We start from the raw sequence: 24,073 nt of genomic DNA, 5'->3' as shown, positions 1-24,073 counted from the left end.
CAGTAGTGTCAGCTCAAAGACTAGGCCCCAATGTCTGGATTGGGGAGGTTGGGGGTAGAGAGTGAACAGGAAAGGGGAATATGTCATTCAGGTACCTCTAAAAATGCCCAACACTCACCAGCTTCCTTATTCCAGTTCCCACATGTTGCATATTCCCAAAGTATACATGTCATTCAACTATCATCCATTGTTGGAGCAGTGATTTAGCTCCTCCTTGCAGCCAAATCACATCCTTCAGGCACACCATCCATTCAGGAGCCACAGCCACAGAATGACTCAGCTTGAGGGCTTCCTGACCCCTTGCTTCTCTTTCTCTGTAATCCATTCTATGGTCTCCCTTGGGAGGAGCCAAAGAGATCTCCGAAGGCATAAAGCTTTATCTAATGACTCTAGAATTTAATCCCTTCCAGTGACTTCCTGAAGTAACAGAATTAAAACCAAATGCCTTGCACCAACAAGTGCTGGCCCAGCCCCTTTTACTTTCCCTGCAATAGCCTGGGCCTCACCTTTTAGTCTCCAGCACTGTTCCCTCTCTCCAAAAGGTGAATTTTTTTTCTTTAATATTTTCTTTAGTTAAGCACTGTGGTTACAGAAATGTTCATAGTTGGTCTTCAGTCATCAAATATATACCACCCAGAGTAAACTTTGCTGCCACAAATGTTCCCCATTTCCTGACTCCTCCACCCCTTGTCTGGAAGAGGATTCTATGTTTCTTCCTTACTATTTTATTATCATGGCTGTTTGTCAGTGCTGTTTAGTGCTCTAACTGTGCTCACCCAAAAATCTTTGCTTCATATCATGGCTGGTTCTTCCAGCCCACATTCTATTGTTCTAGATATTATTATCATACTGTCTTTTATTTCACTTATATTCCTCAAATGGTGAGACCTATTCTATGTCTATCCCTCACCCTACTGACTCATTTCACTCAACACAATAACAGTTTCCATGTCCATCCAAGTATAAGCACGTTTCATGACTTCCATTTTTGCTACTATTCCATTGTGTAATGTATACCACAGATTCTTTTTCATTTCTCTGTTGTTGGGCTCCTGGGTTGTTTCTAGATTCTGGCTATTGTAAACAGTACTGCAATGAACATATGGCATGCAGAGGGCATTTTTGCTATTGTGTTCCTAGGGTATACTCCATAGGAGTGGTATTAAGCAGTCAATATGGGTGAAAATGGGTGAAATGGATGAAATGGTCTAGTTAGGCTCATCCTAACACACAATAATTATATTAAAATGATTATTATTAAAAATTATATCAGATTAAAATTATTATATCAAAAATGTTTGTAAACCTTTTATCTTAGAGCTGGAGAGGACCTGGAAGAAAATGGCTGATGGGGGTGGTCAAGGCAACACATCTAGTCTGAGGTCACTCCTACACCTTCTGTTAGCAGCTGCAGCACAGCTCAGCCTTTTTTCTATGGTGTGGGTAATGTCGACCCCCACTGTTTGGGAGTCGTTGTTTGTAGGAGAAACATTATAAGGTGGAAGGATGGAGCCTGATCCTACAATGTTCACATTAATGTGGGACTCACTCTGGCTGGAAGAGTCTGCGGAACACACATCAATAATGGAGGGGAGCTGATCCTGCACCAAAGGACAGAGCCAGAGGAGCCCTGCTGCTCCACTCCACTGCATAGTTGTGCACATCTCCTAGTCAATGAACCCCACATAAAAAAACATCACACTACAAGTGTGACAATTGGGAAACAACATGCATAGAGACTAAAGATGGCAGTTCTGATGACCTGAAAAGTGCAAATCACCTAGTTAGCCTCTCAGATAAGGACTTTGGAGAAGAAATATGGAGAATTCCCATAGAACTCAAAGAAAGCATGGAACAAACTGAATGAACCACAAATAAGAATCAAAAGGATATAAAAATAGAAATAAAAAAAACTCCAACATGAAATAAAAAAGCCTGAAAAACTTGGTAGGCAAAATGAAAACCTCACTGAAAAGCCTCTCCAACAGAGTAACAGATGCTGAGGACAGAATCAGTGAGCTGGAAGATGAGATGCATAGCAACTCCATTCAATAGAAGAGATTTGAAAAGAGCCTTAAAACAGACAATGGAAAAAAAAATCCTCAAAGACTGTGAAAAGATGAAAATAGAAGTCTTTGAGTGATTTCTGAGCACAGAGCCAGGAGTAACCCCCTTGAGTGCTACCAGGTATGGCCCAAATGTTATCCTTCAAATGGAAAAACTCTTATTTTTGTCCATAAGCCCCCTCCCCTTTCTTGAAAACAAAAACCAGTCAGTACTTCACGAAGTGGAGGAACTGCCTTTTCTAAAGGACACTTGAAAAAATCAAAACCCTCAGGTATATTGATTTTTCTTTTTTATTACTTTATTTAAACACCATTTGATAGTTACTTGGAATATATTTGTTTCTGCTATTCCATGTTCCAACATCAATTTCACCGCCAGTATATGATTTCTTCTACCACTGTCCCCCAGATTCCCACCCACTCCCAAGCCTTCCCTTTCATAGACACAAACTAATTCACTTCATTTTGCTTGTTTACAGTTAGGGTGGTAATACATTATTTTTTTTAAAAAAAACTATAGCAAAAGAAAATTTATATAAATTATTATATCTAGCAATAAAGTCATTAAGTCTTTGTCTAAATGTTTACTAAGCTATTTGTTGCTACTTGATCATTCTGTTATTGTTTTTGTTTGTTAACCTTAGGTGACTTCCATGCTACTTTGACATCTCATTTGGTGTGTTCATAATAGAGTAACAATACTGAAAAAATGAGAAAGTGTTGTGTTGTCCAGAAATTCTAAGTTCGGTGGCTGACATGGCGGCAGCCATAAGGGTTGGTTATGACTGCTAGGTCTTCCAGAAATATGAAAGGGTGTGTATGGGGGGGGGGTACTCACACTCACTCCATCAAAGTGATCTGGTGATCTCAGCCCCGAGACTTTTTTTCTTTAAAGTTTATTTGACTCTAAAGCTTCAGAGTTTCTTCATCTCTGAGGCCTGTGGGGGCCAGAGCGCTGGTGCAGTGCTTCCAGCTGCAGTGGGAGCTGAAAGGCCACATGGACTGCATCAGCACCCTGCAGTTTAACGAGAGTGGGGCTTGGCTGACAAGCAGCAGCCATGACATGAGAGTCATCATCTGGGACTGGGTGCAGCAGCGCGCCCTGCTGGAATTTGATAGTGGCTTCACCAGTAATGTCTTCCAGGCCAAGTTCCTCCCAAATAGTGGGGACACAGCCACTGGCCATGTGCGGCAGCGATGGCCAGGTTCGGGTGGCACAGCTCTGCCCCTCCCCAGCCTGCCAGACCATCAGGCGTGTGGCTCAGCACCAAGCAGCTGCCCACAAGCTGGCATTAGTGCCACACTGCCCACACAGATTCCTCACATCAGGTGAAGATGCTGTTGTCTATAATGTCGACCTCCAGCTGGATCAGCCAGCTTCCGAACTGCTCGTGTTAAAAGAGAAGCAGAAGAGAGTGGGGCTCTATACGATCTTTGTGAATCCTAACAACATTCACGAGTTTGCAGTGGGTGGACAGGATCTGGTTGTTAGAATATATGACCAGAGAAAAATGGACCAGAGGGTCAATAATGGAGTCCTTAAGAAATTCTGTCCTCTGCACTTGTTAACCAATCAAATTAACCCAGTCATCACAAGTCTGGTGTACAGCCATGATGGCACTGAGCTCTTGGCCAGTTATAATGATGCAGATATTTACCTCTTTGATACTAACAGCTGTGATGAAACCCAGTATGTGAAAAAATACAAAGGGCATAGAAATAGTTTGCCACCTAAAGAGATCAATTTCTATGGGCCCAGAAGTCAGTTTGTTGTGAGTGGCAGTGACTATGGACATATATTTTTCTGGGAGAAGTCATCTTGCCAGATTGTTCAATGCATAGAGGCAGTTCTGGGAGATACCATCAATTGTGTTGAACCCCACCCTCGCCTACCTATAATAGTGAGCTGTGGCCTAGACATGAATGTCAAGATCCTGGGACCCTCAGGCATAGTTACTGCTGACCCTGAAGAAACAAAGAACGTGATGAAAAGGAATAAGCAAGCACATGGTGAATGTCTCATGAGCCACAGGAATCTTTTTGACAACTACATGATTTGGTGCCTGATGCATCACATAAATCCCTGAGATCATCTGCGTCATTGTGGAGCAACTGATGGAGCTGGAATCGCTGGTTCTACAGATTCTGATGATTCTTCGAGTACCTCTGATATATCTGAAGAAGGTGAAGATCTCACACCATGCCAGCCATCCTAAAATGTATCGTGCCTATTCCAGCATTCTATCCCATCTACTGCCCGCAGGTGCTCATAAGTCTCCAGCATCACGTCTCTGTAGAGCTTCCGCTGAGAGGCATCCAGGCACAGCCATTCCTCCGGGGAGAAGTTCACAGCCACCGCAGGGAAGGAGACCATGTCCTGAATCCCAGCAACTATGGCTTCCAAAACGATCCTTTGTCCCTGTTCCCCAATGAGAACCGCCTACCACAAGACTGCAGACAAGGAGCCTGGGGACTGGACATCAGACGCTGAGGGCCCATCTTCTGCAGCCTGGATCATTCCCAAAGAGCAGCAGCAAGGCCCATGGCACACACTGCTGGAGAACAGACAGCCGTGAGCAACCAGGGAGAGCACAACCCCTGTCCAGCTGCTTCCCTGCTGGGTCTCGCTGGAGCCTAACCTGATCCCTGCACATCTGGAGCAGCATGCAGCGTTTGCTTCCTTGGGAGGGAACCCGGCGAGACCCGCAGCTCGGGGCTGGAGCGGGCCCCTCGACCGACCGGCGCAGAGGAATTCGGCCAGAGATGAAGTTAGCCCTGGAGCCCAGCTGCCGGTTTTCGCAGGGCAGATACAACCTGCCAGCCGGGGGCGAGGAAGGGGAGAAACCTCCGAGGCCACCCAGTTCTCCAGGACCTCCTCCCGCTCCTGCTCTAACTGCTCTAAACAGCTCTTGTGGACGTCGAAGTCTCTGGGCCCCAATAGGTCCTCAGACGACAACGCCTGGTCCTCAGACGAGGATGCCTCATCCTGCTCCATGTCAAACCCGCACCGCTCAGGATACTGGACATTTTATATGCTCACGGTTGTCTCGCCGGCCAGGATACGACTGAAATTTCTCCCTGGACCCTTGCCTTTTCGGTGGCAGTAGCTGATCGTCGGCTGAGACGTTGCTTTCAGTGTCACGAAAGTACAGCGGCAACGGCCGGTTGGGCAGAATCTCGAGAGATGAGACTGTGGCCAGGACCAGTACTGGACACTGGTGAGGGTCAAAAGACTTTGTCCGGATGCATTGTGACCTTTTGAAATGAATGTATTCTGTCTGGCACTTACACCATTGTATACTGCAGGGGAAGCATAAGCTTATTTTGGAAAACATTGTCGTTAGAATCATGTTCACAAAATGACAGTTGTTTGGCGAAACAGATTTTTATAAGCCTTCGTATTCTATAAAAAAACACCTTGCTAATTTATTTATTTGATTGATTGTGTTGATTGGCTTTGGGGCCATGTCAGTGGTGTCAGGGGTCACTCCTGGCTCTGCACTCACAAATAACCCTGTAGGTTATACGGGATGATGTGAATTGAACTGGGTACCTTCCATGTTGTGGCATGCAATCAAATTCCCTACTGTTGTAATATCCCGCAGGCCCCCCCTCTTTTATTTTTTAAGTCTTCTTTTTTGGCTACACCTAGTGATGATCAGGGCTTCTTCCTGCTCTGTGCCTGGAGGAGCTGGGAGGGGCTATTATGGGTGCCAGGAAGAGAATCCCTGTCTGCCTGTGTAACAAAGCTAGAGCCCTAAGCACCAAAGTTTTGTGTTGTTCCTCTATATTTTTTAAGTATTGGTATACATGAGGGACTAACCCTTATGTTAACACACCAGGTTCTACATATGAATTAGATTTATTTTGCTATGAAATTTCAGTCTTTTTCTATTACACTACTTCCTCTCTGAGTAGTTATTCATTGGGCCATTAAAATAACCTGAAGGACAAAATTGAAATGGTCACCTCAGCAAATTAAAAATAGTTATTGAATACCTAGGAAAAAGAAGGTGAGAGCCTCAATGGAGAGAAAAAGTGGGTAGAATCTAGTCCTTCACATTCATATGTTTTGGTCTATGCTCTATCAAAAAAGATATCCGTTGACATGTGGCTCTGTCATTAATGACTTCAAAATGTCAATTGTGTATCATGGTGACATCAATAATTGAGAAAGAAACCACAACAAATATAGTTCAGTAAAAAAAAAAAATTTTCAAATCTTCCATTTTAAGATGCTTGTTTTCTGTGTTTCTATGGTTCATTAAATGCATGAATGCCTGGTTTAAATTCATAATCTGCGTGGTTCTACCTCCTTATCAATTGCAAGAACAAGATATGTACCTTTATTTCAGAGGCATACAACTCCTTAGTGAAGATATTCAATTAGTGATGATTTCCCTCTATACCAGTGGTAAACAAAATTGGGATATGGATGATTATTTCTCAAGGGACTTTGGAAGAATGCTACTAACTCAGACATAAATAGACTCATAACTGATGTTGGCTCCTGGACTGTAACTATAATAAGAATATGGAAACATTCTAAAAGTCGTCTGTTCACTGTCACTGTGTACCTGAAATCCAACTATGAAGGACTTTGTAATTCACAATAGTTTTAATAAATATTTTTTAAAAAGTAAAAAAAAAAAAAAAAAGCTTCAGAGTTTCTGACTCACAGAGTACAGGCAGCTGTTACCATCAGTGAATAATGACTGGTTAAAAAACAAACAATGGAAAATATTGACTGATGGCTGCTCCTCGGATATCATAGATGTTACACTGTGTGTTTGGAGAACATTCTAGAATAGCAACAAGAATATAAGAAAAGTTTTCCCTGTGAATGAATATATATATATTATATTATATATTATATATATATAAAGAATCTTTTCAAGAGCATTGAGGTCACTGGGGAAACTCTGAGTGGAGACAGTATTCTAACCTATTGATGATGGCTCATACCACAAGCGGCTCACACCTAAAAGTAATTAAATTAACCGTTTTAAGTGCCTAAAAGCAGCCTGAACCTTAGGAACTTTGTCTATCAAGTTCATGTAAGTGAGAAAATGCCAGCTTAGCAGAAGGATTTAGACACATTCAAAGAAGTGTGTGGTACTACAATGGAATTCACTTGATCAAAACCACATTACATTTCCTCTAACATAGAACTAAAGATTGATTTTATAAAATATAATTTTTAATTTATCAGTGTTGGGGGAGTGAATGGTGAAATGAGCCCCAAATCCATGCAATCAAGCCATGAGAAGGGCACAATGGAGCTCAAAGAGAACAGAAAACGGTGGGAGGGAAACATACCCCCTGACTGTGTCTTTTGGTTGTCGGCTACCTAGCAAACATTTGTGCCTCTCAGCACAATATGGTCACTATATGATCACTCTATCAATCACTATATGATCCATCCCTTTCAAACTGAGAATGCCCCTCCAGAGTTCAAAAGAAAATGATATGAGACACGAGCAAAGTTGGTTAATGAGTCACACCATTTAAATATATATATATATATATATATATATATATATATATATTTAAACCATATATATGTATATTTTTTTTCTTTGAAGCATTCTCTTTTCCAGCACAACCAATTGTGTGTGTGTTTACTTCGTGACCCCGCTCTACTGAAATAAAAGAAAGTGTCTATATTCTTCTGCATTGCTTTGACTATGAGGCAACATCACATTGCTTCTTCAGAACTGTCCTAAAGGCATTAAGGTGAAAATGGTGCTGTGCGCTATTTTTAACGTGCCCAGTCTTTTAATAGCCTCACTGTGCATCGAGCCAAATCTACTGGATTTGTTTTGAAGGGCTGATACCACAGAAAGAGCCCACCAGCCTCAGCACTCACTCTGGTGAAGAGATATGAACCATGGGGGCCTCAGGCATGGATGCAAAGATGCGGTACCTAACATGAGCACACTGGAGTAAGAAATAAATAGCAGGAGTTGGCACCCCATCAAAGCGTTCCATCTCACAGGCATTCAATTTCGACATCAGAAAGCAGAAATTATTTAACAGGAAAACTAGGAAGATGCACTGATGCCTGGGGGGAAATAAGCACACTGGAACAAATGCAAGCATGATTTCCAAACCAATAGCAAAGGAGAAGAAGCCCATCTGAAAAAGGCTATTGAGAATATAGAATCAAGCAAGAATATGCAGTGGAAAGCAAAGCATGAAGTTTCCTAACCTTCGGCAGGATGGAAAACATTAATTTTAAGGTTCAAAACACAGTCACCATCTCAAAGTATACAGGCTGTTAGGAAAGTGTGTGTTCAGGGGTGGAGGGAGCCCTTCTGAAGCCAGAAGCACCATGAGGTAGAGAACTCTGGAGGCTCAAAGGACATCACCAGGAATCTTGGGGGATACAGTTTAACCAGATGAAGAGAAAGGAAGTGGAAAGGGATAAGGTGAAAAGTTTTTGATTGGATCCAGAGCACCAGGAGGGGATGCAGTGAGAGAGCAGGAGATGGGGGTGGAAAGCCAGATAGAGAGAAGCAGAGGCAGAACAAACAGAACCAGACCAGACAAATGCATCCTTGTCCAAGGGATGCTGTGTGAAATGAGCCCCAAATCCATGCAATCAAGCCATGAGAAGGGCACAATGGAGCTCAAAGAGAACAGAAAACAGTGGGAGAGAAAGATCCCAGGGGAAGAGAGGAGAGAAGGCACGGAAGAAAGAGGGGTTCCTCATATTATGACCCACAGCCAGAGGTGAGGAGGTGCCCCATGTCCATGGATGAACAAAGCAGCAACTTGGACTGTATCTACATGGGGGAAGATGATTCTGGCAGAAAGAGAAGAGGGCCACTGTCCAGGCTGCCATTCAGTCAGCCCTGGGAACACAATACTGAGTGAAAGAATCCAGACTAAAAGCCACACACAAGTCCCATCATCTAAATGACAGGCAGAGCAAACCTCAGACAGAAAACAGATTCATGTGTGTGTGTGTGTGTGTGTGTTCTGTGGGAAAGAAGTGGAATAAGGTCACTAAAGATGTTTGCACGGAAAGGAAAATGTCCTGAATTTGTCTGTGGCAATATGTACCCAATTCTTCAATGTATTACAAAATGATCAATTTATTTAGTTTGATAGTCTAAGGACCCTAGTTCCATAAAGTCCTTTCTTTTGGGATCATACCCATCAGTGCTTAGGACTCATTCCTGGCACAGGGACTATACTCAGGGACCACTCCCAATGGGGCTCTAAGGACTATATGGGGTGCCAGGGATATAACCCAGGTGGGCTGCATGCAAGCCAAGGACCCCACTGTGTGATCACTTCAGAACCCTTTTCTGTTTGTTTGTTTTTTTTTTCAAGAAAGCTCTGGCACTACTCATATCTATGTTTCACGACTCATACTCCACCATTTATGTACGAGTTCTCAGTACATTTTAATGCCTCTTGAATCAAGTCTTCCACTGTTCCAGGACTCTAGGAATCAATCTGTCTCCTCATTTTAGAAATTTTAAGTATTTCTAACCATTTTGATGTTTGTCCTTCAAATGTCCTTGCTCACACTTTCAAAATTCTTCCTTCCATTTTCTGGACCACATTTCTTTTTTTTTAATATCTTTATTTAAGCACCAGGGTTATAAATATGTTTGTATTTGGGTTTCAGTTATTAAAAAAAAAAACACCTTCCCTTCACCAGTGCAACCTTCACACCACCAATGCCCCTCCCCCCATGTATCTCCTCCCCTAGCCCCTGCCTATATTTGAGACAGGCATTCTATTTTTCTCTCACTCACTACCATTGTCATCATAGTTATTAGTGTAGTTATTTCTCTGGACCATGTTTCTACCTTCCTCCCTAACCTGGCTCAGCAGCCTGCCCTGCCTGGCCAGAGCTCCCTTCTAGAGCTACATGAACTGGGGTGGGAAGATCCCTCTGAATTTTGACTCAGGGTCTGTTTTCAGAGGAAGATCCTTCCCTTCTCCCATAAAATTCAGAGGTACCTGGGATGTTCAACTCGTCTCATGCCCAGAATCTTATGCAGCAGAGCTGGGGTAGAAGGCACATGATGTTTCCCACATCTAGGAAATTATTTTTTAAGTAGGCAGAAATCACCAATTAGTTGAGATAATGAAGTGCTCTGAAGTTGGAAAATGCTTTGTACAAAGCTGATAATATTTTGGCAGGGGTGGTGAGGAAGGGGTATCAAAGCTCTTTTGCTCAGAAATAGCTCCTTGGAGGAAAAATTATATTCCTAAAATGAGAAGGCTTTTTATAAAATAAATCCTGATTAAAGAACTTAAGTTTCCACTTAATCATACAGTCTAAATCTCCTAGGCACAAGGACATGTCACTGGCAGGGATCAGGAAATAAGAAGAAAATAAAGAATTATACCACGGACTCTGCTCTCCTGTTTGGTGTAGAAAGAGATAAGAGAAAAACAATATGTTAAAGGGAGAAGCCAAGGTGAGAGAGAGTGTGCATAGGAAGGAAAGGCAAGGACTGAATATCACTCTATTCACTAATACATTCAGCAAAATGTTCATGAGCTCCTACTCTATGCAAGCAATAAGACACACAACTGAACCGAGTGTCCATGAAAACAGATAAAAAAAAAAAAACACTACAATACTATAAGCTCTGACTGAGACTATTTGTAGAAAGATCTGGATATACTCTCACATTCCTGATCAAGTATCTTAAAGACCCATCCAAAGAGAAATGATTTAAACAAGTGGCTGTGTTTGTATTCAATCATGAATTCAATGAAAACACCAGCTGAAGTGTCCTCCATTCCTCAGATACCGTGGGATATAACGATGAACAGAACTGCTGAGGAGAATAAGCTCAATTCTCAGGAGAGTAAGTCTAAAGGTGCAGGTGCTGGAGGGAGAGCAGAAAATCAAATGATACATGTACAAGAAAGATCAATGAGGCCTAGAGACCAGAATAGTCTAAATAAGGGAGAAGGACACAGATCTGATTTATAGTCGTTAGTTGAGACTTCCTGAGAAATGGGGTTGAGAGGGAATTTTAGGAGGTATAATATAGAAAACTGAGGATAATCAGTCAGGCAAAGGAGGACTCAGACAGATCCACAGAAAGTGGGCAGTAGAGTGTGGTTCAACAAGGAAGGGGATTGGATTGAGGAACAAAAATGAGACTTGGATGTGGGTCTTTGGTCAAAGAGCAAGAAGAGATTTTCATAGGAAAGGACTCCACCAGTTGTGCCTAAATGTGGGGAAATAGATGTAAGAAAGTTAGTGCAGTCAACCAATGGGCAGCACAATGGAGACCAAAGAAATGGAGGTGGGGGAAGAAGATGGTTGTGGACAGAGGATGGGGAGGCACCCAGCAGAGCTCAGAGCCTGCTGCCCAGTGGAAGTAGACAACACCCTGGGATACTGAGGAGCTGGGTTCTCTGATGACTGAGTTCACAGTGGCCTGGAGAGGGAGGAATCTCTAAATATATATGCAAATCAGTAGCTAGACAAGGGATTTGAGGGAGTGTGACCTAGGGATCTGAATATAGGAGACATACTATGATGCTATGGATACATCCAGATCTGTCCCCAACAACTGTACAGGGAACCATGTGGTGTTAGGAATCCCAAGATGCTAGAAGATAACCCCTATACTAGCTCTCTGGTCCTATGACAATCACAGTCCTAAAATATATTTAAAAAGATATGATCATCCAACCTATCTCTTGGACCTTATTAGTTTATGAGTCTTAATCAGGGAAGGAACTATTGTACAGCAGGTAAGTAACTTGCCTTGGTTAGATCCAACCTGAGTTCAATCTCCTATGATCTGTTCTATATGGTCCCCTAAGCCTGTCAGGATTTTTGAATGCAGAGCCAGGAGTAACTCCTAAGTACTGCCAGGTGTGGCTCCAAAACAAAAACAAAAAGAGTCTTCATCACACCCCCAGTCCCAAGTTCTCTCTTCTCTCTTTCTCCTCCCTCCCTCCCTCCCTCCCTTCTTCCCTCCCTTCCTTCCTCCCTCCCTCCCTCCCTCCTTCCCTCCCTTCCTTCCTTCTTTCTTTCCTTCCTTCCTCTTTCTCTTTCTTCCCCCTACCCCTAAGTACTGCCAGGTATGGCTCCAAAACAAAGACAAAAGATTCTTCATTGTCCCCCAGTCCCAAACTCTCTCTCTCTCTCTCTCTCTCTCTCTCTCTCTCTCTCTCTCTCTCTCTCTCTCTCTCTCTCTCTCTCTCACACACACACACACACACACACACACACACACACACACACATCCTACATAGTGCAGTAATTGGCAACAGAATGGAAGCACAATTAAGATGATGTGGTTTTGCACATGATTTAATAATGAAAGAGAAGTGACTTGGTATTTGCTTTGACGTTTCATCAAAATAATTGTATTTAAATGTTCACTGGGAGAACACCCTGTGCCCAATTCCTGTTCCTTAAGAATTCAGCATGTAGTTGGCTGAAAAAGAAGTAAATTAAGATCTGTGCCATACTATTTCCAAAAGATTGGAAATAGCAAGTGTTGGTGAGGATGTGAGAAAAAAGAACTACAGTACCTCACTGGCTAGAATGTGCTTGCTGATATAGACACTCTGGAAAACAGTATGGGTTGGCTTGAAAATGGAAATACTAGGGCTGAAAGACAGTACTGGGTTAAAGACCCTATCTAACATACAGTTGATACTTCTCTATTCCTATACTGTTTACAGCATCCTGAGCACATAGCCAGGAATAAGTTTGCCACAATTGGGCACAACCCAAAAATCACCAACCCAAAATCGAAATACTGCATGATACCACTTTTTAGAATGACTCTAAAGGACATAGAATACTCATTTAAAAAGAATATTTTCATTCTTTTTTTCTTCATAGCAGTATTATTCACAATAACCAAATGCATGAAATCTACCTTAATAATCATCAACATATGGCTGGATAAAGAAGCTGTGGTATACTCATCACTCCACCATACATAAAAGAAAAAATCTTGACTTTTGGGGGCAAAAGCATAACCTTTTTTTTTTTGTGTGTGTGTGTGTGTGTGTGGTTTTTGGGTCACACCCGGCAGTGCTCAGGGGTTACTCCTGGCTCCATGCTCAGAAATTGCTCCTGGCAGGCACGGGGGACCATATGGGACGCTGGTATTCGAACCGATGACCTCTTGCATGAAAGGCAAACGCCTTACCTCCATGCTATCTCTCCAGCCCCTCAAAAGCATAACCTAAGGTGATCATGCTCAGGACATGAAACAGGACATGAAAAACAATTACCAAATATCCAACTTGTGGGGAAATAAAACAATCAAACTAGCATATAAATCAATAAATACAAAAATAATTCCTAGATTTAATGAAAACTATGGCAATTACTGGCAAATAAACAAAGTGGGAAAGAGAATTGAATAGAAGGATAACTATAGGGGGACAGCGCTGGAAATTTAGGGGATCCAATTATACATATGCCCTGTATAATTGGGAGGAGTGAATTCTAAAACCCTAAAATGCCACAATAGTCAAGTCAATGAGAAGTCAACCAAAAATTGAATTAAAATACATATGGTAATAAAGAGATAGCACAGTGGGTAGGTCTTGCCTTGCACAAGGCCAACCTGGATACCTGGCATCCCATATGATCCCTCAAGCACCACCAGGAGTAGTAATGAGCGCAGAGGCAGGAGTAAGCCTTAAACATTGAACCATAGACTCCCTGAACATGCAGTCTAAAACAACAACAACAACAACAACAAAAATATGGTAAAGTGTTCAGACTTCTGGATACCCTGATGTCAGAAAGCCACATAGGAGCTTTCTATAGGATTCCACCTCTACTCAATATCTTCTTTCACTCCTGATTCTATAGCACAGGAATTACAGGGTTCTAGATCTTGAAGGTGCCTTATTAAATAGCTGGAGAAAACTGGCTTCAACCAGTCTTAATAAGTGCCCAACTGTCTGGAGCCATGAAGAACTATTTCTCTGCAAGCCCTACCAGCAAGGCAGATGCAGGTGAAGTTGCTTCCCTCTTGTTTCTCCTTGGCATCCACACAGCTCGCATTGTTCTCACAGGGGTGCGTCTGGCAGGCATCAAATTCTTCACAGAAAGGACCCACATACTGATCAGCACAGCTACAGGAAAATGTTGCCTAAAACACAAACACACAGGGTTGATTATATAAAAGTCACCTAGAATGTAGAAGCTGGCAATGACGCACGATCTTTAAAAAGGATTTAAAGATCCTTTAAATTAAAAGATTTTAATTTAAAATTAAATTAAATTTTAATTAAATTTAAAGTTTAATTTAAACTTAAATTAAAGTTTAAGCTTAAAGTTGTATCAGTTCACCATGTATTCCAAATATTCTAATTTTTCAAGGTCTGGCTTCAGATTCTATCTGTGTATACATCTTACACTAGCCCATTCTTCCAATACACTCACTTTACCACCTCTGGTTTTGGTTTTGTTGGTTTGTTTGGTTGTTTGTTTTTATTTGGGGGCCACACCCAGTGCCGCTCAGGGGTTACTCCAGGCTATGCACTCAGAAATCGCTTCTGGCTTGGGGGACCATATGGGACGCCAGGAGATCGAACCGTGGTTCATCCTAGGTTAGTGCGTGCAAGACAGATGCCCCACAACTTGCACCACTGTTCCGGTCCCATCTTTAGTGCCTCTGGTAACCAACCTATTTTTTGAAGAACTAAGCTATTTTTGTTGTGACTTGTTATTTCACATGAGACAGGAATCATTCAGTATTTGTCTTTTATTTTTTCTTCAACTTGGCAATATCTCCTCTACTTCAGTCCTTGTGACCACAAAAGGTGAGATTCCATATTTTTTAAGAGCTGAGTTGCAGAGCTAAGAGTAAGCCTCTTATTCCACAAGGACTTCAGAAGAATATGTATATATGTATAGAATATAACACATCTTTCTCCAGTACCACAGCACCATTTCTTTATATAATAATGCCAATACTGAGGGGTTTTATGCATCATTTATATTGCAAGTCCGTTAAAATGATATTTTTGAAAGAAATTATAGGTATTACTTACCATTCAGTTTAAGCCTTTCTTTTTACTTTTCATTCTGATTCATGTTCACCCTAACCATTTTCTATCTTTCTAAATTAAAAATAAAAAGGATAACTTCATATTAAGCCAAGAATGAAGTTTTGCTGACCTAACACAACAATGTCAATTTTGTTATTCAGATATTTTGTGCAACGGCCATTAAATGAGATGTCAGTCCAGGTAACTAAAATCCTTTGGCACAGATCCAGATAGTGAGCAAAACATCTCCAATGTTATATCTGTACAACTCTTTCCAGAGGGACTGAAAGAACCTACTTAACTGTACTGAAAATAACTTCTTAATGTTCAGTCTACTACGCATTAAGTCATGGGCTTAAAGTATAAGTCAAGGTACTCTTTCATTAATCTTATTACCTTATCTTAGTAAAAAGGCCTGACTCTGATCCAGAAAACAGCTTGGGTGGTAGGAGAAGCAGGAAAGGTTTGGAATCCATCTGGCAGTATTCAGGGGATTGAACCCAAGACATCCACATTCAAGCCAACCAGGGCTGAAGTGGTGGGGCTAGAGGTAAGGCGTCTGCCTTGAGCGCGCTACTGCGGTTTGATCCCTCAGCATCCCATATGGTCCCCCCAAGCCAGGTGCGATTTCTGAGTGCATAACCAGCAAGTAGCCCCCAATGCGTCAATGGGTGTGGCCCCAAAACAAAAAAAAAAGCAAACAAACAAAAACAAACACATTCAAGCCAACCACGTTACCTACTGTACTATCTCTCTGACCCTAAACAACTTGCCTTTGGAAGCCTTGTTTCTGTAGTAATTGTAAAAACTAGATAAAACTGAGCTTCCCCACTTTCTTCTCAATATAGCGTAAGGGATGAGATATGTCTAAAAGCATCTCAAGTCTAGTTCTAAAGTCTTTTGGGGGCAATGAATGGGTAGCAAGAAAACAGCCTTTCACAAAGTAGGCAAGGAAAGAGCAGTGGAAAGTAGAAAGCCATAGCAAATCTTACTGATAAGAATCAAAACAAAGGGGCCCGGAGAGATAGCACAGGGGTTTTTGCCTTGCAAGCAGCCGATCCAGGACCAAAGGTGGTTGGTTCGAATCCCAGTGTCCCATATGGTCCCCCGTGCCTGCCAGGAGCTATTTCTGAGTAGACAGCCAAGAGTAACCCCTGAGCACCGCCGGGAGTGGCCCAAAAACCAAAAAAAAAAAAAAAAGAATCAAAACAAAGTAGGCATAACACCTCTTCTAAGCTCCCCCAGCCCCACACATCAAGATAGATATTCAAAACTCCTATAAACAAACACACTGCCCCTCTTTTCTTCCAGACTTTCTGATTCATAATATGTAAAGTAACTCATTCTCTTCTTCTAACTCAGCATATCAACTTCTCCAGTCCCTCTTTCCAATCTAATACATATATTCCTTTCTTTCCAACGAGAAGATATGGTAAATCTGTTCTTTTCTATATTCTATATCCGATTTTATTGCCTTGTCCATTTCCTGATAAATTTTAGTCCCGCCTATATTTCATTTTCTTTTGTAGCTCTTCGCTACTACTTCATCCTTGTATGCAAATTTCACCCCTATCTGTCTACCAATGATTTGGCCATGAAGTTGTACTCTGATTATCATAGCTGCCCACTAAGGAAAGGGTCAATATTGGTAGATTCTCTTAGCATTTTATCAGATAAAACAACAATCCCACCAAAACTCAAAGTCAGCTTCATGTCTGATAATTCTTCCTTTCTGCTTCTAGACCACGGTGATTTTTCCAGATAAGGCTAATTACAATGGAAGTTATGTAGAATTACAATGAATTTTAAATGATTTTATCAACTGTCATTTTAATATTTAGACAATAAAATAGAAAATAATTATGAGTTTTAAATATTTTATTTTTATCTGTTACCTATAAATATGCAAGCTGAATGTTGAAATTCCTAGGATTAGCTCAACCTTTGCTTTCCTGGAGGATATATATGCAAAAAAGATGAAGCAAAGTAATTGCTGTTTCCTGTTTGTAACTGCACATCTCCACTTTTCCATCCCAACATGCCTCTGCCCTACAACAGGCATATTTCTAAGATCATAGTGAGCACAGGATTGGCACCACCTATAGATGGCTTTTGCCACAAGCAAACACAGCAGTCTGGACCAAGCCAACCTCAGCAACCAACAAGAAGTCAGAGACAAATAGGTCTCTCTCTAGATTGACCGTTAACAAAGACTCACTTGGTTGAACCCAACTTGGTTAAGCTCACCAAGCAGCAGATTTGAGAGAGGTGTTTCTCTGTTTCATGGAATGGTTTTGTTAAATACAAAAAAAATCCTTTTAAAACCCGGTCTTCCCGGGTTATTATTTTCATTAAAATAAATAAAATCCAGTTTCTTTCATTTTAATAATATGTTCACCAATTCTATTCTAGAAAGGAAAGAAAAACAATGGCTTGTTTTTTTTGACTCTGTTACATTTGTGTTTTACACAGATTTGTGTAAAAGAACTAAGGAAGAGCTGTATTCTCACAATAGTATCTTCTTGTTTAAAGTCTAAGTTTTCCATGATGGTGTGAGTTTTTCCTTCTATGTAAAGTTTCACAGACAATGCATTAGAACCATCTTCTTCAGAGAAAACCCTTGAAATAATTAAAAGCAAACTGCTTTAGGAACCTAAGGAAGGATTGCATTCATTTGTTTTTTTTACTATATTTTTGCTTAATATAATAGAAGAAACAGAAACAGAACAGTCTCTCTTAAGAAATTCTGGGCCTGGATCCAATGTCCCAGTGGAGTATACATCACTTACGTTTGCAGGCATGTCTGAAATGCTTTGTGCCTCTATTGATTTGTTACTGTCTCTGAAACATCCAGGCTGTGCATGGGGCCCAGAACAGACCATTCCAAAATTCTATCAATTTCTGCATGCCTAGGTTCCAGAAGATGTCTGCTAAAAATTTGCTTGGTCAGTGTCCAGACATTCCATAGTACAGATAAATTTATTTGCTTATTTAAGGACTATATTTTGCATACAATTCGTATGAAGAATTTCATGGAAATAGTTGTGACTCGTGAAAATATGCTATTAAAAAGTTCCAGATCATATTTTTGTTTTTTGCTTTTTGTTATTTGGTGGGGGGGGGGTCACACCCAGAAGCGCTCAGGGGTTACTACTGGCTACGTGCTCAGAAATCACTCCTGCCAGGCTCTGGGACCATATGGGATGCCAGGGATTGAAACGGGGTCTGTTCAGGGTTGGCAGCATGCAAGGCAAATGCCCTACCACTGTGCTATCACTCAGACCTCAGCAAATCAGATTTTAATGTGGATGCCATCTTGACCTGCCACTGCTACTGCCAGAAGCCAGCCTACCCAGAAGAGCTTGCTGATGGCATGTCGACAAAGGTGAGCTGACCCAACAACAAGCATAGTGGGATCCCCACCTTGGCCTTTCTGGGTCACACCTGGTGATGCTCAGAGGTTACTCCTGATTACGCGCTCAGAAATTGCTCCTGACTAGAGGGACCATAAGCAATGCCAGGGGTTCGAACCAAGGTCCATTCAGCTGCTTACAAGGCAAATGCCCTACCCCTGCAACATCGCTCTGGCACCATGGGTGTCATCTTAACGAGTTTGCTGACTACAGAGATGCGCTTACCCTGCCCACTAAGGGTGGAGCCAGAGTAACCCAGCCACTCTGCTTCACTGCCATCACGAATCCCAGCACAACACATAGGAAAAACCACACTACAAGTGTGACAATGGGGAAACAATGCTGGCATCCACCATGCACAGAGAATAAAGATGACAGCTTCAATGACCTGAAAAGTGCCAACCACCTGTTTAGCCTCTCAGATAAGGAATTTAGAGAAGAAAAATGGAGGATCCTCATAGAACTCAAAGAAAGCATAGAATGAGCTGAACTACCCATAAATAAGAATCAAGAGGATATGATATGATAATAGAAATGAAAAAAAAAAAACCTCCAAACTTAAATAATGGCTGAAAAACCTGATAGGCAAAATGAAAACCTCATGGAAAAGCCTCTCCAACAGTGTAACAGCAGCTGAGGACCTAATCAGAGAGCTGGAAGAGGAGATGCATTACAACTTCATACAAGAGATTGGAAAAGAGTCTTAAAACAAACTATCAGACAATGGAAAAATCTTCAAAGAATGGGAACAGATGAAAGTAGAAGTCTTTGATAAACTAAGTAGAAACAACATAGGAATCATTGGAGTCCCAGAAACCTAGGAAGAAAGTTCTTGTGAAAAATCAAGAGTCAAGGATAAAAACTCCCAGAGATAAAGACTGCATGCAACCAAATCCTGCATGCCCAAAGCTTGCCACCTAAAAGAGATCTAAAGAAAGGCACCTGCAGACACTTCTAGCCACATTAACAAATCCCACAGATAGGGATAGAATACAGAAAGCAGCAAGATCCAAAAGGGAAATTACATTATAAAAATCATTCTTAAGATTACAGCAGACCTGTCACAAGAAATCCTCAAGGTTCAAAGGCTGTGGTGGTGTATAGTGACAAAACTCAACAAAATAAATGCCTTACCAAAAATAATTCACCTAGCCATACTCACATTCAGGTCTGAAGGAATCATTTATAGCATCATGGACAAACAACAGCTCAGAAACTTTACAGACACAAATATCAGTCTTAAAAGACAAATTGATAGGTCTCCTTTAAGACAAGACAGACCTAGAGACACATACCTAACTCCTACATAAAGATGACACTAAATCCCATGATAATTATCTCTCTCAATGTCAATGGACTAAATGTACCAGTTAAGGAACACAGAGTTGCAAATTGGATCCAATGCCTCATCAAGACAGTCTAGGTTTCATTCCAGAGGTGCATTTCCAGAGATGGTTTCACATACGCATCTCAATCAACATAATACATGCACCATATCAACAAAACAAAATATAAAAAACATGATATCAAAAGACTCAAAGAAAGCATTTTATAAGGTTCAATACCCATTTATGATAACAACTCTCAACAAGATGGGAATAGAATGAGCTGTTCTCAATATAATCAAGGCCATTTACCACAGGCCCATGGAAAATATTATATGTAATGGAGACAAACAAAAAGCCTTTCCTCTAAAATCAGGTACAAGACAAGGCTGCCCACTCACCACTCCTATTTAACATAGTACTGGAAGTACTTGTCATAGCAATTAGGCAAGAAAAAGATATCAATGGTATTCAAGTAAGAAGGAGGATTAACTTTCGCTATTTGGATGACAGACTATATTTAGAAAGAGAAGGAGGATTAACTTTCGCTATTTGCAGATGACATGATACTATATTTAGAAAGCCCTGAAGACTCCGCAAAAAGCTTCTAGAAACAATCGATTCATATAGCAAAGTGGCAGGTTACAAAATTATATGCAAAAATCAATGGCCTTTTTTAATTTGTTTTTTTTGGGTCACATCTGGCAGCGCTCAGGCGTTATTCCTGGCTCTATACTCAGAAATTGCTCCTGGCAGGCTCAGGGGACCGTATGGGATGCCATGATTCAAACCACTGACCTTCTGCATGCAGGGCAAATGCCTTACCTCCATGCTATCTCTCCAGCCCTCAATGGCCTTTTAATCACAAATAATGATAGAGAAGAAATAAAACTTAAAAATTCCACTCATATTAGTGCTACAGAAGCTCAAATACCTGGGAGTCAACTTAAGAGTGAAGGACCTATACAAAGAAAATTACAAAACCAGCTTCAAGAAATAAAAGAGGACACAAGGAATTGAAGACAAATACCCTTTCATGGATTGGGAAGTTAGCATAATTAAAATGGCAGTATTTCCCAAAGTATTGTACAGATTTAAAGCAATCCTTTAAGAATGCCTATGACATTCTTCAAAGAGGTGTATCAAATACTTCTGAAATTCATTTGGAATAAAAACACCCACAAATAGCTAAAGAAACACGTAGAAAAAAGAAGATAGGAGGCATAACTTTTCTCTACTTTAAATTGTATTACAGAGCAATAGTCATTAAAACAGTATGGTAATGGAATAAAGACAGACTCTCAGATCAATTAATAGCCTTGAGTAGTTAATGAATGTTCCCCAGACATACAATCAATTAAACTTTGATAAAGAGCAAGAAACAAAATAGAGGAAGAAAAGGCTTTTCAACAAGTGGAGTTTGGACAACTGGTTGGCCACATGCGAGAAAAAAAAAAAAAAAGCAAATTCAGACCTCCATTAACACCATGCACAAAGGTCAAATCCAAATGGATTAAATACCTTGATATCAGACTCAGAAACATAGAATATAGAAAAACGCATAGGTAAAACACTCCACAACATTCAGACTAAAGGCATCTCCAAGGTGGAAACACCTCTGTTCAAACAAGTAAAAGCAGAGACAAGTGTGACTACATTAAACAGAGAAGCTTCTGCACCTCAAAGGAAATAGTAACTAGGATAAAAATGCCACCCACAGAATGTGATAAACTATTCATCCAATACCCATAAGATAAGGGGCTAACATCTAAGATATACATAAAAGGTACCAGTACTGATGGAATTAAAAAAAAAAAAAAAACTTCTAACCCCATCAAAAATGGTGAGAAGAAATGAACAGACACTTCCTCAAAGAAGAAATGCAAATGGCTAAAAGGCATATGAAAAAATGCCCCACATCACTAATTATTAGGGAGATGCAAGAAAAAATTAGTATCTCATGCCACAGAAACCGGCACACATGACAAATAACAAAAACAATCAAATGCTGGCAGGGAGGTAGAGCGAAAGGAACTCTCATTCACTGCTGGTGGGAATGCCATCTAGTCCAGCCTTTCTAGAAAACAATTGGATACTCCTCAAAAAAACTAGAAATTGAGCTCAATTTTGATCCAGCAATACCACTCCAATGGGATATACCCTGGGAACACAAAAACACAATACAAAAATGCTTTCTGTACACCCTGTTCATTGCAGCTCTATTTACAATAGACAGAATCTAGAAACAACCAGAGACCCAACAACAGTTGAGTGGCTAAGAAACTGTAGTACATATACACAATGGAATACTAGACAACTGTCAGTGGAAATGAAGTCATGAAATTTTCCTATACTAGGAACTGTGGGAATCACAAAAGTAAACCATATTTTGTCACAGAGATGAGATTTTTTGTGGACATGACTGGGAGCATCAGGGGCCAGACATCATTTTACATGACATTATTTTAAAAGTCCTTAGAAAATTCATCCAATCAAGGACCAGCAATGGATTAAGCTTTTGTTCCCAGAAACAATGTAAATCTTGCAGCAAATTATATGGTTTCCTTCATTTACCTCTTATGATTTGGTGACCATAAACTCAGACTTTGTTGGAAGTTCAACTTTCACAACAGGAAATATATTTCCTATATAACTAATTAATGAAATACAGAACCAAGCAAATGAATAAATAAGTCTAAATTCCCCTGCCTGGCCCCCAGGATCCTGTCCTCCCATTAAGTTTTTCTGCATTCTTTACAATTTTTCCCTTGCTCAGTCATGCCTGACAATCAAGGACCAAAAGAAGTTTTCTGAAGAGCTTTATTTCTTCTTCAGAGCCAAAATGGATTCATTCTATTATACTTTACCCATAAAAGAAGCAAAGAAAAAATACATTCACTTCTCTTTGGTATTCCTGAGACATTAGTATCAACATTAAGTCCCCAGTTGACTAGGCACCAAATCTCCTTGTTTATAGATCTGGCTCCTCTGCAATGATTTTACTAATCTTCACATCTGTCAGGTGGGTATTATAAGATCCATTTGAGAACTGAAAATAGCTCACCTAAAAGGACAGATAAATTAAGGTGCTTCAGCAAGGTCAAGGTTCTTGTTTTGTTTTGTTTTTGGACCACACCTGGTGATGCTCTGGGGTTACTCCTGGCACTCTGTGCTCAGAAATCGTTCCTAGCTAGGGCAACCATATGAGACGCAGGAGGATAGAACTTCGGTCTATCCTGGGTCAGCCAGTCTGTCCTGGGTCAGTCTCATGCAAGGCAAATGCCCTACTGCTACGCCATTGCTCTGACCCCAAGATCAAGGTTTTTTTGTTTTTGTTTTTGTTTGTTTGTTTTTGTTTTGGGGTCACACCTGGCAGCGCCCAGGGGTTAATCCTGGCTCTATGCTCAGAAATCACTCCTGGCAGGCTCAGGGGACCAAATGGGATGCCGGGATTTGAACCACTGACCTTCTGCATGAAAGGCAAATGCCTTACCTCCATGCTATCTCTCCGGCCCCAAGATCAAGGTTTTTAACAACAATACTTTCTTAGTTCTAGCTGTATATAATCCTCTCATTGCCTACACCATCGATTCATGCAGAATATTCACCATCTTTTCTAAAATGTCCCCAGGTATCACCCCTGGCATTTTAGTTCTTCTTCTGGAAGTCTTGTATTTCCTTTTTGTTTTATTTTGTTTTGGGGTGCACAACCAGCAATGTACAGGATTTACTCCTGGCTCTGTGCTTAGGGATTACTCTTAGAAGGCTTGGGCAACCCTATGGGGCATCATTGCTCATACATAATAGTTGTGTGAATGTTCACTGAATTACTTTCACTCTACCACAAACTGCTCAAAGGCAGACCCTCAGGAGAGTTTTGGGAATGAGGTTAAGAAAAGGTCCCTTTCCCGAGGAAAAATCCCTTCCCCCAGTTCCCTGTCTATCTGATTATTGGTTGCACCTCAAAGCCTCTCATAGATGCTTATATGACTTTTGCATGTCCCAGTAAAGAGGGTGCTGCAAATAGGATCATGATGACTCTAAGCCAAAAGGCTACTCACAGGTCCTTCTACCACTGGAAAGAGAAAGGAGGTGACAGAAGATGGAAAGGAAGTAAAAGGAGCGATGGCTCTAGGAGTTTCTGGTTTTGGTTTCTTCATGAGCAAGTCTGATTCCAAACAGCATTTATTCCTAGTAAATATCTGAGAATCTGTGATGGTTAAAACCAGCTAAGGGGCTGAAAGTTGATGAA

General features: G+C 41.0%; 2 protein-coding genes across 2 annotated transcripts in view; one reads left to right on the top strand and one right to left on the bottom strand.

Moving 5' to 3' along the window:
- The window catches only part of DNER (delta/notch like EGF repeat containing), a 341,370-nt gene that overhangs the window by 101,435 nt on the left and 215,862 nt on the right, over positions 1-24,073 (bottom strand). Inside the window, exon 6 of the mRNA XM_049769355.1 lies at positions 14,029-14,182. Within this exon, the coding sequence (XP_049625312.1) occupies positions 14,029-14,182 (154 nt within the window). The remainder of the gene's footprint in view (positions 1-14,028; positions 14,183-24,073) is intronic.
- On the top strand, positions 81-4,153 carry LOC126000989 (DDB1- and CUL4-associated factor 8-like). The gene is given in 3 exon segments (XM_049768176.1): positions 81-91; positions 2,979-3,243; positions 3,245-4,153. Coding segments are annotated over 3 exon segments (1,185 nt in total).

This window comes from Suncus etruscus, chromosome 2 (assembly GCF_024139225.1).
Source record: "Suncus etruscus isolate mSunEtr1 chromosome 2, mSunEtr1.pri.cur, whole genome shotgun sequence".
Classification (NCBI taxonomy): Eukaryota; Metazoa; Chordata; class Mammalia; order Eulipotyphla; family Soricidae; genus Suncus; species Suncus etruscus.
The sequence above is the reverse complement of the archived record's forward strand: the minus strand, read 5'-3'. Positions and strand labels throughout refer to the sequence as shown.